General features: G+C 49.6%; 1 protein-coding gene across 6 annotated transcripts in view; it reads right to left on the reverse strand.

Annotated features, from left to right (window-relative positions):
• The window catches only part of LOC140481903 (disintegrin and metalloproteinase domain-containing protein 23-like), a 321,721-nt gene that overhangs the window by 197,513 nt on the left and 110,027 nt on the right, over nt 1-14,181 (reverse strand). For all 6 annotated transcript variants that reach the window (XM_072578562.1, XM_072578561.1, XM_072578566.1 and 3 more), the window contains exons 15-21: nt 13,192-13,291; nt 12,286-12,357; nt 11,489-11,575; nt 9,086-9,166; nt 6,062-6,112; nt 5,768-5,831; nt 4,542-4,647 (exon numbers count right to left, since the gene is read on the reverse strand). In XM_072578562.1, coding sequence (XP_072434663.1) covers nt 4,542-4,647; nt 5,768-5,831; nt 6,062-6,112; nt 9,086-9,166; nt 11,489-11,575; nt 12,286-12,357; nt 13,192-13,291 — 561 coding nt within the window. The remainder of the gene's footprint in view (nt 1-4,541; nt 4,648-5,767; nt 5,832-6,061; nt 6,113-9,085; nt 9,167-11,488; nt 11,576-12,285; nt 12,358-13,191; nt 13,292-14,181) is intronic.

Raw genomic sequence — 14,181 nt, forward strand, 5'->3', positions numbered from 1 at the left:
AAAAACGCAGCAGGTTCAGGCAGCATCCAAGGAGCAGGAGAATCAGACGTTTCGGGCATGAGCCCTTCTTCAGACCAGAGTGCAGAGATCTCCCTGGGTTAGAGTTAGAAAAAGGAAATGTCCTGGAGGGATTCAGAAACAGGGATGTGAATTTTAAAATCGATGTGATAATTAACTGAGAGCTGGAGTAGGTCAGTGAGCGCGGGGGGGTGTCAGTATAATTTGGTGTGTGTTAGGACACAGGCAACAGGCTTTTGGATAACTGCAAATTAACAGCGGGTTGGTCTGCTAGGTGTGTGGAGCTAATTGAGTTCTATTGCGCTGTTCTGACGACAGCAGTGGGACTGAACATTGTGCATAGAGGATATCAGGCACACGTGGAATCTCACCGGCTTCTCGTCCCAAGGCTGACGGCTTGGTGTATCTGCTGTAGGTAATTGTAACTAAGATGTAGTTACGGTTGCCCTTGCATTTGTCCACACTACTGCTTGTTAACCACTACCTCCCTCAAACCTGCCAGATTAGGGTGGTCACAGAACCATACATTCCAGAAGAGGGTCTTCAGCCAATAAAGTAGGGTGGTAGTGTTCATGAGTTCAATTCTTTACTGTGACCCAGGCTTAATTTGATAAGGCAACCGCTAACAAATTCAATCCCATCTACCATCACTAGCTGGGCATAAACAATTGCTCTTGATCACTGCGGGACTCTGCTTTAACTTAGTTCTTTTTTTTGTGCATTCTCCTTTAAGCATAGTCAAGGGAACTCACCACCGTCTCAAAGAATATTCCTGAACCCCAGAAGGATGCCATTGAGCCCATTGTGACCGCACTAGCCCTCAGAAAGATCCAGTTAGTACCTTAGCTCGATCCCCACAGCTCAGCAATAGACTTCCCTTCTCAATAAGCTAGTAAATTTCTTCTGGAGAGTCACAAAAGAATCTGCTTTCACCACCCTACCATGAACTGCAGATCACCGTCATTCTTGTCCTGGGTCATCTGACAAATTTGTTAAGTCGCTGTATTGACCCTCCTGCCCAGAAAAGCTTTCCTTGCTGCAGTCAGACAGCTATCTTACAGCTAATGGAGCAGTGAGGTCAGAAGGAGGTCCTGCACCAACACTTGAACCACCCAGCTGCCTCACTGGTCATACTCAATGCGGTCATCCTGGTCCAGAGTCCACAAACTGGGAACGCTGGTGAAGGGAAACCAAACTGGACCAGCCAGAGAAAACGCTGCGGCTACAAGAGCAGGTCAGAGGCTGGGCATCCAGCAGTGAGTAACTCACCTCCTGACTTTCCCCCAAATCCTACCGAGCTTCTGCAATGCACATGTTAGGGAACGTGTGGTGGAACGCTCTCCGCTTGCTTCGTTGAGCAAAGCTCCGAAACCACTCAAGACGTTCAGCAGGACAAAGCCTGACTGGTACCATGCTTCAAAACGTCACTACCTCTGCCCACTCGCACACAGCAGGAGTCATTGTCAAAATGCACTGAGGCAACCTGCTGGGTCTACCTCCACATCACCGAGTTCCCCTCCGAATCACACAACATCTGGATCTGGAAGTATATCCTTCACTTTCAGTGGATCACAATCCTGGAATTCTCCTTCAGCATCACTCCACCCGTAACAGCATTGTGGCTGTAACCGTGATGGCACATTTGCATTTTGGTAAATGTTTTATGTTGTCGATCTGTGAGCGCTCTCTTTGATTCCAAAGCGAGCATTCTGAAAGGGGTGTTAGCGGGCTTCTTAGCAAGCGTTTCACTTTCGAGAAATGCTTCTGTGATCTCAGCGGATTTGGAGCCGAAGTCGAAGGTAAATAGATGGTTAACTAGATGACTGAATTACAGCTGCAATTCTGAATTGATCTGGCTGAGGAAGCATGGGGAACAGAGTGAGGGCTGTGTTACTGTGTGTGGTGTACGGTTAAAAAGAACAGAAAGCTGAAGACAAACAAAAAAAAAACCAGAGCTTGTGAACTAGAAAGAGGCAGCCAAGGGGTTAGTGAAAGGAATATTTGGGAATACTGTAGCATCAGGATTGTCGCGAACATAGCTGAGCAGGTACTTTAGGAGTATTAACCAGATCTAGGATCAGCAGGCAGAATTCGACTAATGGTCAAAGCCATTCTCAGGCCAAATCCATTGATCTGTACGTGAGAGATCTCACAGACCAGAGGCCAGGTTGAGTTGTGAGATTGCATGTGGTATCGTATTCATGTGGGAGGTGACACGTGTGTTTTTAGCGTGTGAGGTGTATCCTTGTCATATCGACTAGTCAAAGTGAAAATTACCCTTGGATGGGTAAAAAACGATCATTTATGCGTTGTTGAATGTTTAAATTGTGTTGCTTTCGGTTGGTCTGATGTAGTGAAAGCTTTAATGAAGTAATATTTTGCCCAGCAGCTTTCTTGTGGTTGGTTTTGTGGGAATACCTTTCTTTCTAACAGTTATCGATCTCTACGGCAATTTTGGCACCATCTACACCACGTGGACAGCAGCAATTCAAGGAGAAAATTCCCCGCCTTCTGGGGCAGCACAGTGCCTCAGCGGTTAGCACTGCTGCCTCACAGTATCAGGGACCCAGGTTCGATTCCACCCTCAGGTGACCGTCTGTGTGGACATTCACCTGGGTCAGTGCGGGTTCCCTCCGGGAGCTCCAATTTCCTCCCACAGTCCCAAAGATGCGCAGATTAGGCGGATTGGCCATGCTAAATTGCCTCATAGTGTCCAGGGATGTGCAGGGTAGGTGGATTAGCCATGGGAAATGCAGGGTTACAGGGATAGGTCTGGGTGGGATGCTCTTCAGAGGGTCAGTGTGGACTGGATGGGCCAAATGGCCTGCTTCTGCGCAGCAGGGGTTCTATAATCCTCTCAATGGTGAAGGGCTCAAGCTCCCTGTGTATACCAGAGACTGGAGTACAGCAGAGAGAGAGAGAGAGAGATAGAGAGACAGAGACAGAGAGGTGCTATGTTGTCAGATGGACTGCTTTTCAGAGGAAATGGTAGCCAAGGTTCTGTCTGCCCCGTTCAATATCTTTCAGTTGTAATTAGATTAGATTCCCTACAGTGTGCCCAACCAGTCCACACCGACCCTCCAAAGAGTAACCCACCCAGACCCATTTCCCACTGACAAATGCATCTAACACAATGGGACAATTGAGCATGGCCAATCCACCTAATCTGCACATCTTTGGATTGTGGGAGGAAACCGGAACACCCAGAGGGAACCCGTGGGGAATGTGCAAACTCCACACAGACAGTCACCCCAGGCGGGAATCGAGCCTGGGTCCCTGGCGCTGTGAGGTAGCAGTGAGCCACCGTGCTGCCGTTGGTCTTGGACTCCTCTCTCCACTCACTCAGGAAAATAATTGAAGTCAATGGAGAAGGCTTGAGAATTGACTGAGAACCCTCCATTATCAAAACGACACTGAGTTCAACAGTTCGGTCGGGACACTTGCTCACACCTCCCCTGCCTACTGTTTGCGCTCAGTGCCACATTGCAACTGAATCTTTCAGCAACGGGCATTACCCCTGGTGCATGGGTCCTGCAATGGCAAACTGCAACCCTGAAGCAGCAACCCTTTACCCATTTGTCAATTGTCCAACAACCTGGGGGTAAAGATGCTGCGACTAAGAGCGTGATTTTTAAGGGCGAGTGTTTTAGCCTAGATAAGGCTCTGGGACATCAACCAGCTCCCCTCACCCAACATCGCGTCTCCCCGTGGGGACAGAGCTGTCTACACAGACTCCCTTGGGGGGGTGCGGGGGGGCCCTCCGGGGGGGCCCTCCCTACACAATGATGGCGCAGCTGCTGGATTCAGAGTTTGCTTGAAAGTTTGAAGAGTTGGAGAGTGAGGTGCTCTCTCTCTTAATTGAACTGCAGGTTTCACATCTCCTGAGCTGGATGGCCTCATAGTGGCACCCCCTGGCTTTAACGCAGTGGTGAGCGTACCGTTGGCCAGGAATGGGTCAGTCTGGGGGAAAGTCGCCGCCGGGTGACTGCTCCCCACACGGGGAGGGGCTCTGACACCCACTCGATCCCGATGCCGGCTCAAAATGCTGCCCCCCCCCTCCCCCTCCCCCCCAAATCACACGCTTTACCCCCACCAAAGGTTGGCTCATTCACTTCCTCACAGGGTTTGCCCCGACAGCGGGGGAGGGAGGGGGCCACGTCACCGGAAACACCGTGGCCTCGGCAACATAACCGTAACATACACGGTGAAGGTCGATGGAAACGCAGAGGCAGAGCCTGGCAAGGCCCGGTGCAGGGGGCGGATCCACATTAGGTGGCCACGATCGGGCCTCTCAGACACAGGTGCTGTCCCCAGTGAATGAGGCCTAAAGGGGCCTGAACCCCGCAAAGCTATCATCAAGGTCAGACACTGAGGGCGCGCGACGCTCCTTCAGTTCACCGCAGACCCATCCACAGGTGAATCTGTCGCCTCCAAGACTCCCCGTTCAGCAGCGGCTCTGCCTGGATTCACGGGGCGGGGGGGCAGCAGAGCGCCCTCTTCATCATCGCCGGGATCCTACTTACTGCTTACTGCACTGCAGCCATTTCTCACCGTCCTTCCCACAGTTCCCTTTCTCAGTCCCTTCCGTGTTGAGCTTCTCGTAGCAGTACTTGTCTGAGCCCCTGGCCTCTGTGGATGAGAAAAGCCATCACCAACCACGTATGACCACATGTTCACAGACCCAGTATGGACTGGTCACGGGTGTTTGGTTGGGGAGGGGTGGTAATGCAGGAGAACAGCAATACCCCCTCCCCTGCCATCACCTCGGCAGCTGTTGGTTGTCAAGGTTATATACGATGGATGAAACTCAACTGATTGGCTGCCCATGAACCTCCTGACCCATGAAGGACAGCGTCCCCGCCTCAGAGATTGCTGAACCAATCGGAAGGGTCAACAGCTCCAGCAGCGCCACCCTGAAGGGATGGCCATTATTTGGGCTGCACTGGAGGTTGCCCAGTGAAGTGATATCTCGGGGCCAGTCAGACAGGCCTGGGTGCTGGGGGAGCCATTGATTCTTCAAGGCAGAGGATTTAGCAGCAGAAATAGGAGGTGGATGAAGTGGTGAAGACTTGTACAATTACAGTATTTAAGAGGGCATCTGGATGGGTATATGATTAGGAAAGGGTTTAGAGGGATATGGGCCTGGTGCTGACAACTGGGACTAGATTTATTTAGGATATCTGGTCAGCATGGACGAGTTGGACCGAAGGGTCTGTTTCCGTGCTGTACATCTCTATGACTCTCAGGGGCAGTCTTCCTGAAAGCTGGGGAAAGACACCCACAACAGGTACTGCTATGTCTAGCAGAGAAATTGCTTTCTAGCAAACAAGATTTCTAACCCATTGGAGACCACAGGGTCACCAGTGGAACCTTACAACGGCTGTGCTCAAAGTGTTGAGTGCAGGAAACTTTGTTTTCAAGCACAATTCTGAGTGACTAAAAGAGAGCAAATCCTGCAAACATGTCAGTTGAGAGTGCGGAGCAACATGTAAACGTGGCATAAGGTTACCGCTTAAAAAAAATAAGGGGCGTATTTGTTTTTATATTTTAGTATATTAGATGCCCTCCAAGTAATGTTGACTTTAGTTGGTTTGTTGCAGTCAAAGTCTCAGAACATGAACTCTTGTCATGTGAATCTTCGTTGGGGTCACTGGGAAGCTTGCATTTTGTTTTAAAGGTTACTGTTACCAGGGATGGGGTGGGGAAGCAGAGGTAGACACCAACACTGGACAGCATATGGTTCACTTACTTGAGCCCCAGATCAGTTTGCACTGGTTGTCCCTTGTTTTGCATTCTCCACTGAAGCATCGGCCCTGCAAGATGTAAAACATCTGTGGTCAACGTAGCCCCTGAATCAGAGAATCCCTACAGTGTGGAAGCAGACCATTCGACCCATCACGTCTACACCAACCCTCCGATCAGCGTCCCACTGGGACCCACCCCATCCCTGCATAACCACTGCGCCACCATGCCACCCCAACAGCAGAGGACATAACCTGTTCTAGAATCACGGAAACCTGTGTGAAGGCTAAACTGCACCCACCTGGTTGAGGTCGCAGGTATATCCATCCTGCTTGTGAAGGTTAGGTGGACACTGGTGGATAAAAAAAGAAGATACACAATCAAAACTGATAATTGCCTTGGGATGTATGGTGCAGGAACAGGCCATTTGGCCCAACCAATCCATGCTGGTTCTCACGCCACACTTAAGGGGCACCCCACTTGATTCCACCAATGCTTCAGGTCCATGGGAATTTTTCATGGGAACCTTTCATGGAAATTGCAAGAAGTGCAGAGGCAGGGACAAAGTGGGCAGGAAAAGTACAAACAGGGAGGCGGAGGGCAGGAAAGACTAAAGGGTGCAAGGTGAATAAGACAAGTGAAAGAATGAAAGATGGGCCTGGGGAAGGTGTGAATGTTCAAAAGAGCAGGAGGGCAGCACCACAAAAGATTTAAACCCAAAGGCATAAATCTCTAAGTTATAGGAGCAGAATTAGGCCATTTAGGCCATTTAGTCGAGTCTGCTCCGCCATTCGATCGTGACTGATATGTTTCTCAACCCCATTCTCCCGCCTTCTTCTCCTAACTCTCTTCCACCCCCCGTTGGTGTAAGAGGGGGTGGGTGTTTAGGACTCCAGGAGATTCAGACACCCCATGTGCCAATGCCAGAGAGAGAGGTCTGAAGCTGCTAAAGTTAACATTCAGGCCAAGCAATGTGCCCAGTGGAAAGACGATGTGATATTAGAGTCGCAGGTAGACAGGTTAGTGAAGACATTGGTGTGATGACTTTATTGGTCAGAGCACTGTGTATAGGAGTTGGGGTGCCATGTTGTGGCTCTACAGGTCATTGGTTAGGCCACTTTTGGAACTGTGTATACAATTCTGGTCTCCCTCCTATCGGAAGGATGTTGTGAAACCTGGAAAGTTTCAGAAAAGATTTACAAGGATGTTGCCAGGGTTGGAGGGCTTGAGCTACAAGGAGAGGCTGAATAATCTGGGGCTGTTTTCCCCAGCTTCAGTGGCTGAGGGGTGACCTTTTAGAGGTTTATAAAATCATGAGGGGCATGGATAGGGTAAACGGACAAGGTCTTTACTCCAGGGTGGGTGAGTCCAGAACTAGAGGGCATAGGTTTAGGGTGAGAGGGGAAAGATATAAAAGGGAGCTAAGGGGCAACTTTCTCGTGCAGAGAGTGGTGCATGTATGGTATGAGCTGCCAGAGGAATTGGTGGAGGCTGGTACAATTGCAACATTTAAGAGGCATCTAGATGGATATATGAATAGGAAGGGTTTAGAGAGATATGGGCCAAATGCTGGCAAACGGGACTAAATTAAGTTAAGACTTCTGGTCAGCATGGACAAGTGGGACCAAAGGGTCTGTTTCCATGCTGTACATCTCTATGACTGTATTGATTTTCAAAAGGACAGTGTGGCAGAGATGTCAGAGTAGAAGCAGAACAGGGAACTGGGGTGTGCAGGTAGTCAGACGTTTAGGGCCCTATTTGCAGGGAGACCAGGCCTGTGTGAGTCACATCTTATTGCAGTTAGGGCAGAAAAATTGGACTTGGCCTTGCAGTGATCCATCCCAGTGCTCCTTGTGAAATATGGCAGGATAAAACAGAGTCAGGGGTCTTTCTTATAAGATGCCATATGAGACAGGGAGGCAGACTGGAGACAGAATGACACCGGGATTGAAAAGGTTGAAATGTGACGATAGGTCAATGTGGGATGATATCAGAATGAATTTCTTCAACAAAGGATACTGGAAATCTCACAAAGTCTCCTTCTCGCTCAAAATGTGTTGCCCAATTTACAACGTTCTAGACTGAGAGGGCAAGGAAATCAAGGGAAATAGAACCAAGTCACATTAATGAAGCTAGGATATGGATTGGCCATAATTTAACTAAATGTGCAAGAGGCCTACTGATGCGCTCCTATTCCATAGCTGTCTCTGACTGTATTAACAGTACTGCTCATCGTGAAGCTGTTTGATCGCCTCTCTGCATCAATTGGACATGGTAAGATCACCTTGTTTGAAACAATCATGACTAAATGTTGAATCTCGTGTAAACACTCTGATCTTAAAATGATGACCGAGACAGTTAAAGAGCAAAAAACAGGGATAGAGCCAGGTTTCCCCGAATTCTGGTCTCCACAGTTCTGGTCCTTCAGAAAGGCCTCAGGCCTCACGATAACCACTAGCTTCTATTAGTGAGTTTTGAGAAGATTTGTAGCTCAGGTTGAGGTACTGAATGTAGGTTTGCTCGCTGAGCTGGGAGGTTCATTTCCAGATGTTTTGTCGCCCTACTAGGTAACATCTTCAGTGGGCCTCAGGCAAAGCAGTGTACATGATCCCTGCTTTCTATTTATATGTTTGGATTTCTTTGGGTTGGTGATGTCATTTCCTGTGGTGATGTCATTTCCTTTTTTCTCAGGGAGTGGTAGATGGGGTTTAACTCAACGTGTTTGTTGATAGAGTTCCAGTTGGAATGCCATGCTTCTAGGAATTCTTGTGCATGTCACTGTTTGGCTTGTCCTAAGATGGATGTGTTGTCCCAGTCGAAGTTGTGTCCTTCCTTATCTGTAAGTAAGGATACTAGTGAGTGAGGGTCATGTCGTTTTGTGGCTAGTTGGTGTCCATGTATCCTGGTGGCTAGTTTTCTGCCTGTCTGTCCAATGTAGTGTTTGTTACAGTTCTTGCACGGTATTTTGTAAATGACATTAGTTTTGCTTGTTGCAAAAGATGTTACCTAGTAGGGTGACGAAATGTCTGGAAATGAACCTCCCAGCTCAGCGAGCAAACCTACATCCAGAACTAGCTTCTATTCCTAAAGGGCCCCTTCTTGACTGCTTTTTAATGAGCCTGGGCAAGACGGATCTTACAGGGGTCAGATCACACTGAAACAATTGATAAACCAATAGCGCTGAACACTTGCAATTCCGGTCCACAGCCAACCATGAGGGGAGATGTTGCTAAGGGATTGGAGGCCTAGTGAACCATTGATCCTCCTTCCCCCCCTCCCCCCACCCCAGAACTTTATTCCCTTTGATAGCCCGGACGATACATACCTGCCCAGAGTCTCCTGTGCAGTACTCCGCTATATCACAGTCATTCACCGCATCCCGACAGTCATATCCTCGTTTTAGGAACTGGGTGTAAGAACACAGGATGTTACGGCAGTTTCACCTATTGGCCTCTCACATCACATCAAAATGATTGTCAGCTCACTGCCCTTTCCACAGAGCTTGACTACACGTCAAACACACTCTTTTGACTGCAGAGAACTTTTGTGACCCCCCCCCCCCGAGGTCATATGAGGCTCTAACCAAATGCAATCGGATTCTCAGCCCACCTTTCACCGCCTCTGATGGCTCCGTAGTCCGGTCTGAGACATATTTTCGGACCAGGCTTGGAATCCTGCTCCCTGGATCCGTTTCATATCCCAGTCCCGTGTTGGATTCACTGGCACCACATAACGTCTGTGTATGAGGCCCCTAACTGTGCCAGGGGCACGTTCTGGTGCTGAATCAGTCCCCCATCGGGAATGGTGCTTGTCCTTTTTAACCAGCCTAGCAGTCAGTTCCTCGAGAGCTGAGTGGGTCACCAATGATTCCTCCGATCGCCTTCATTTGGAAACATACTGCACTCGTCCCTGATGCATCGGAAGGCTGATGTGCTAACTGGGAACATGAGATTCAAAGTATCCAAATATGAAACTGTCTCCTCCGGGGATTGGAAAACCAGCCCGGAGGCCACATTTCCGTATTCTTTCATGGGATGTTGGCCTTGCTGCTACGAGATCTGTCACAGACACAAATCATGCACTTATAGTGACTGTAACCTCATAGAATCGGAGATCCCCCCCACCCCCCGATTATTAATCTGGTCCAATCAGGGAGCCCTGGCTGCCAGATACAAACAGGAGTGATACTTGCCTTGGGGACCCTCCCCAACAGGTCTGCCCCCCCCCCACTGCTGCAACCAAGGGCCTGCCCAGGACTTGCCTGAGGCCTGCCTCCACCACCGCTGCCTGGGACTTGCCTTGTCCCCTCCCCAGGACCTCCACACAAAAAAAAGAAAAACAAACAGGAGTGTCAGGTCCAGGCAGCGGGCCGTGGAGGGGGTCGTTAGGGCCGACTGCCTGCCCCTCTTCCGCGGTTACGTAAGAGCCCGGGTGTCCTTGGAGAAGGAGCACGCGGTGTCCACCAACACCCTGGAGTTGTTCAGGGAGAGGTGGGCACCGCAGGGAGTGGAGTGCATTATTTCCCCCTCCAACTCTATTTTGATTTAGTCCTTACCCTCCCCTTCACTGTTTGATCACACAGCACTGCCCTTTGATGTGAAGGGCACTGCTTGTCACTGGCCACTCGGGTGTTTCCCTTCTTCCTGGTGGTGGAAATTGAATAAAGATTCATGCACCTTGTGTCTCTCACTGTGTCTCACACCTGCACACACACAACATGGGTGCTGGGGAAAAAATAAGCACTACCGCGGTTAGGTGGGAGTGTGGGGGTTAAATAAAAAAAACAAAAAAAAAGAAAAAAAGAAAAAAGAAAAAAAAGAAAAATATAACCAGGAGTTGTTTGATGAAGGGCACAAAATAAACATACAGGAGTGTCAGAGACACTGACACACTGCTACCTGGCTCTGAAAACGGCAGTACTAAAGTCAAGGCATGCCCATGTGTGACGTGGTACCAGCCTCTGTGGAGTTATTTCAGGCACTGTCTGTTGGCAGTGCCGGTTGGGTTTTCAGCTGCCTGGGGCCCTACGCTTTGAAATTCACCCTCCTCAAACTTTCCACCGCTTTACCTGCGCCGGCTCCTCTCAGACCCACCTCAAAGACCCTCCACCTTCCGTTCAAACATCTCAAAACCTCCTCACGTGGCTCCACACCAAAAACCTGCCCGGTAACACTTTCCTGTGAAGCACTTCAGGGCGCTATGGACAATAGTGGCTACAAGTTGCTGTCCGCATGGTACGCCAATTGACCGACTGAGTCAGCATTCCCAGCTAACGATCATTTCTTCCATTTAAAGGAAAGAAGGCCTTGCACTAATGGGGCGTATTTGATACCCATAAGAGGTTCCAGAACATTCCAATACCAAGTGAAGTGAACTTAGTCACATGCAGTCACTGTTATACTGCGGGGAACGGTTAAATTCCTGCTCGTATATTCCTTGGTCCTGGAATTGGCTAAAACTGGAGAGAGATCATATGTGAAGTCACCCCAACTTTGCCGTAATTGGGTTGAAGGGCCATGTAGTTCCAGTGTAGGTGGTGGGGTAGGCCAGGGCCAGCCCAGACGCTCCTATTTCTCACAGGAAAACAGCTTATGGCTTGAGAAGGAGCCTTGAGATTGTTACCAATTGCCCATGTCCCAGCAAACTGCACATGTGAGGAGATTGGTTCATGGAGATCACTACATTTTGCAGAATTATGATGAAGCTGCAGTGTATTGGCGTGCATTACCTGGCAAGTGTAATTGCAGCAAGGTCCATCGCTGCAGTGGGCACCGTTGGCAAGGGAACACTTCTTGCAGCAGCTCCCGAAGCATTCCTGGGCAAGGAACAGAGAGAAACAAGGGAGGGTCATCCACGGTATTCATACACAGAAGCTACAGCATGGATGCAAACAGGCCATTCAGCCCAGCTGGCCCAAACTGGTGGTTGTGCTCCCCATGGGCCTAGCCCTACTCCAGATCACTGCACCAATGTCAGCTCCTGTTCCTTTCTCCTTCACAGCCTGGTCCAAACTCCCTATGCATGTGAATCCTGATGGCACACTGCCAATCGAGGAGGTTGTCCCTCCATTCCAGCAGGATATCGACTCAGAGTCGGGAGTTTGCGGCCGTGAATGTTCACAGGAGGGCATGGTGCCGCAATAACAATGGGACTCCAACTGAACGCTGTCCGCAATTTTGGAACAAGACTCTCCTGTTCAAACCTGGATTGCAGCATCAACACTCCCGGTTTGTATTTTCCACTGACTCAGAGGATGCTCGAGATTCCTTGCAGCCCACCTCCTTGTGTTGCTTGGCCGAGATACAGTCTGAATCCTGGTTCCCTTACCTTGCCTCCCACCCAGTTGGTCCCTTGGGGTTGGGGGCAGTCACAAATACACACGGAACCACTGGGAATGGCTGATCAATGGCCTAGCCAATTCACTCACTATCAAACCAAGGTGTTACCACACCAGCGAGCAGCATAGGGGAGCAGCGCAAAGGAAAAGCAGGCAGAGAAACAGCACAGCTCACACTTTAAGCTTACCACTCGCAGTCCACAGTCACATTCTTCACCGGATTCCACATATCCATTACCACACTCCGTAGTCTCAAACAGCTGCAAAGGAACAGAGAGAGGGAGCAAGGCTCACACCAGCGAGAGGTGAGAAAATTAAAACCGGGCCTGTAATTCTGATTGGAGCCTGGGGACGACGGGGAGTGGGGCCAGGCTGCCCATCCGGCAGACTCAGAACATGGGAATCCAGCCCAATCCCACCCTGGGGTTCACTCCACGGTCATTGTTCGCTTGTCTCCCAAAGTGTCCCGAGCAGATCTTCCACCTACATCTTGTGGGTGTGACAGGGATGGTTCATGGGAATTCCTGCCTGGACAGGCTTGAGAGACCGCAGTGGAGTACTTATCGACTGAGAGCTGGAATGATAAGGTCACTGCCACCGGAGTGAGTTATCAGTCTAAGGTACTCATGCTGCCTCCCACAGGTGTGGAAGACGGATTGGGGCTAATGCAACCTAACGTCTGAGGTAACACATAAAGCAATTAGTCCCAAGAAACAATTGACCCCGGTGCTAGTAGTTTGGAGGAAACAGAAGATCTCACTAAATGATGGGGCAGAATCAAAGGGCTGAATGGCCTATTGCTGCTCTTACATCCCGTGGTCTTAAAGGAGCTAAAAGCGCAACGCTGCCAACAAACTACGGCGTGACAAAGAAAGAAATGCAACACAGGGGCCTAAAGGTCAGGAGGCATCATTTAGTTCACTCCATTGAGATTGCGGCACAAGAGGAAGAAAGCTCCCTGGCTCACGATCTTGACCCTGCACCACGTGTGAACAGTGGAGCCCAGGTTTATTTAAGATTCTGACTGGGACACCAACCCAATAAAGCCAGTGGCACTGACTGAGCAATCTCCGTCTCGCAGAAGCAAGTCCTACCTTTGTCGGCCTGTTGAAGAGGCAGGCTCCTCCACCCCTTTGTAGAAACTCCTTGTATTCCATAATACTGCACTTGGAGAACGTGTGGGGATGGTAAAACCTGCAGGGTGGGCCGGAGTTACAATGGAGGTGAGAACTCAGACAAACCGAGGCCAATCTAACTCAACCCAATCAAATTAATGAGTCAGGTCTGTCAATCCATCCCAACTCGACGCCCCCATTCAGGGAAGTAAATCTCAACCCAGTATGACCCATGTCAACTCCCTCAAGCAAAGGTCAGGCCCGACTACAGAACACCAAAGCCAACTCCAACCAATTGAAAAATGGAGCCAACCAAAAACAGAGTGGGGGGGGGGTCCTAAAACTCAAAATCAACTTTCAGACTTTCAGCGCAAAACAAAACTGAAAGTAAAAACGACACAACACATCGGGACTCTCTCAAAGTCAAACTTGAGGAATAGTTGTGCCTCGGGCCTTCATTCACCTCAACTATTTGTCTCTATGTAGAAAAGCAGCCAACAAACTGGGCCCTCCATCTGACAATTAAACAATGGGAAAGGAACAAGTGCAACTTACAGTCAGGTAGCACCTTTAATGCAACAAAACTGTCCCAAAGCACTCCATCCCAACCTTATAATAAAAATCATAGAATCTCTACTGGAGGGAAACAGGCCCATCAAGTCCAGACAAACCCTCTGAACAACCCAATCCCTGTAATTCCCATGGCTAATCCACCTAAGTCTGCACACTGTGGGCAATTTAGCCTGGCCAATCCACCTAACCTGTAGCCCTTTGGGCTGTGCAAGGAAACCAGAGCAGCCCCACACAGGCACAGGGAGAACATGCAAGCTCCACACAAACAGTCACCCAAGGATGGAATTGAACCTAGTTGCGCTTGCACTACAAGGCAGCAATTCTAACCACTGAGCCACTCTGCCACTCAGCAACAGTACTGCACTGAGGTCCACAAGGAGATGACCCGGTCAAAGA

Source organism: Chiloscyllium punctatum, chromosome 10, assembly GCF_047496795.1.
Source record: "Chiloscyllium punctatum isolate Juve2018m chromosome 10, sChiPun1.3, whole genome shotgun sequence".
In the NCBI taxonomy this organism is placed as follows: Eukaryota; Metazoa; Chordata; class Chondrichthyes; order Orectolobiformes; family Hemiscylliidae; genus Chiloscyllium; species Chiloscyllium punctatum.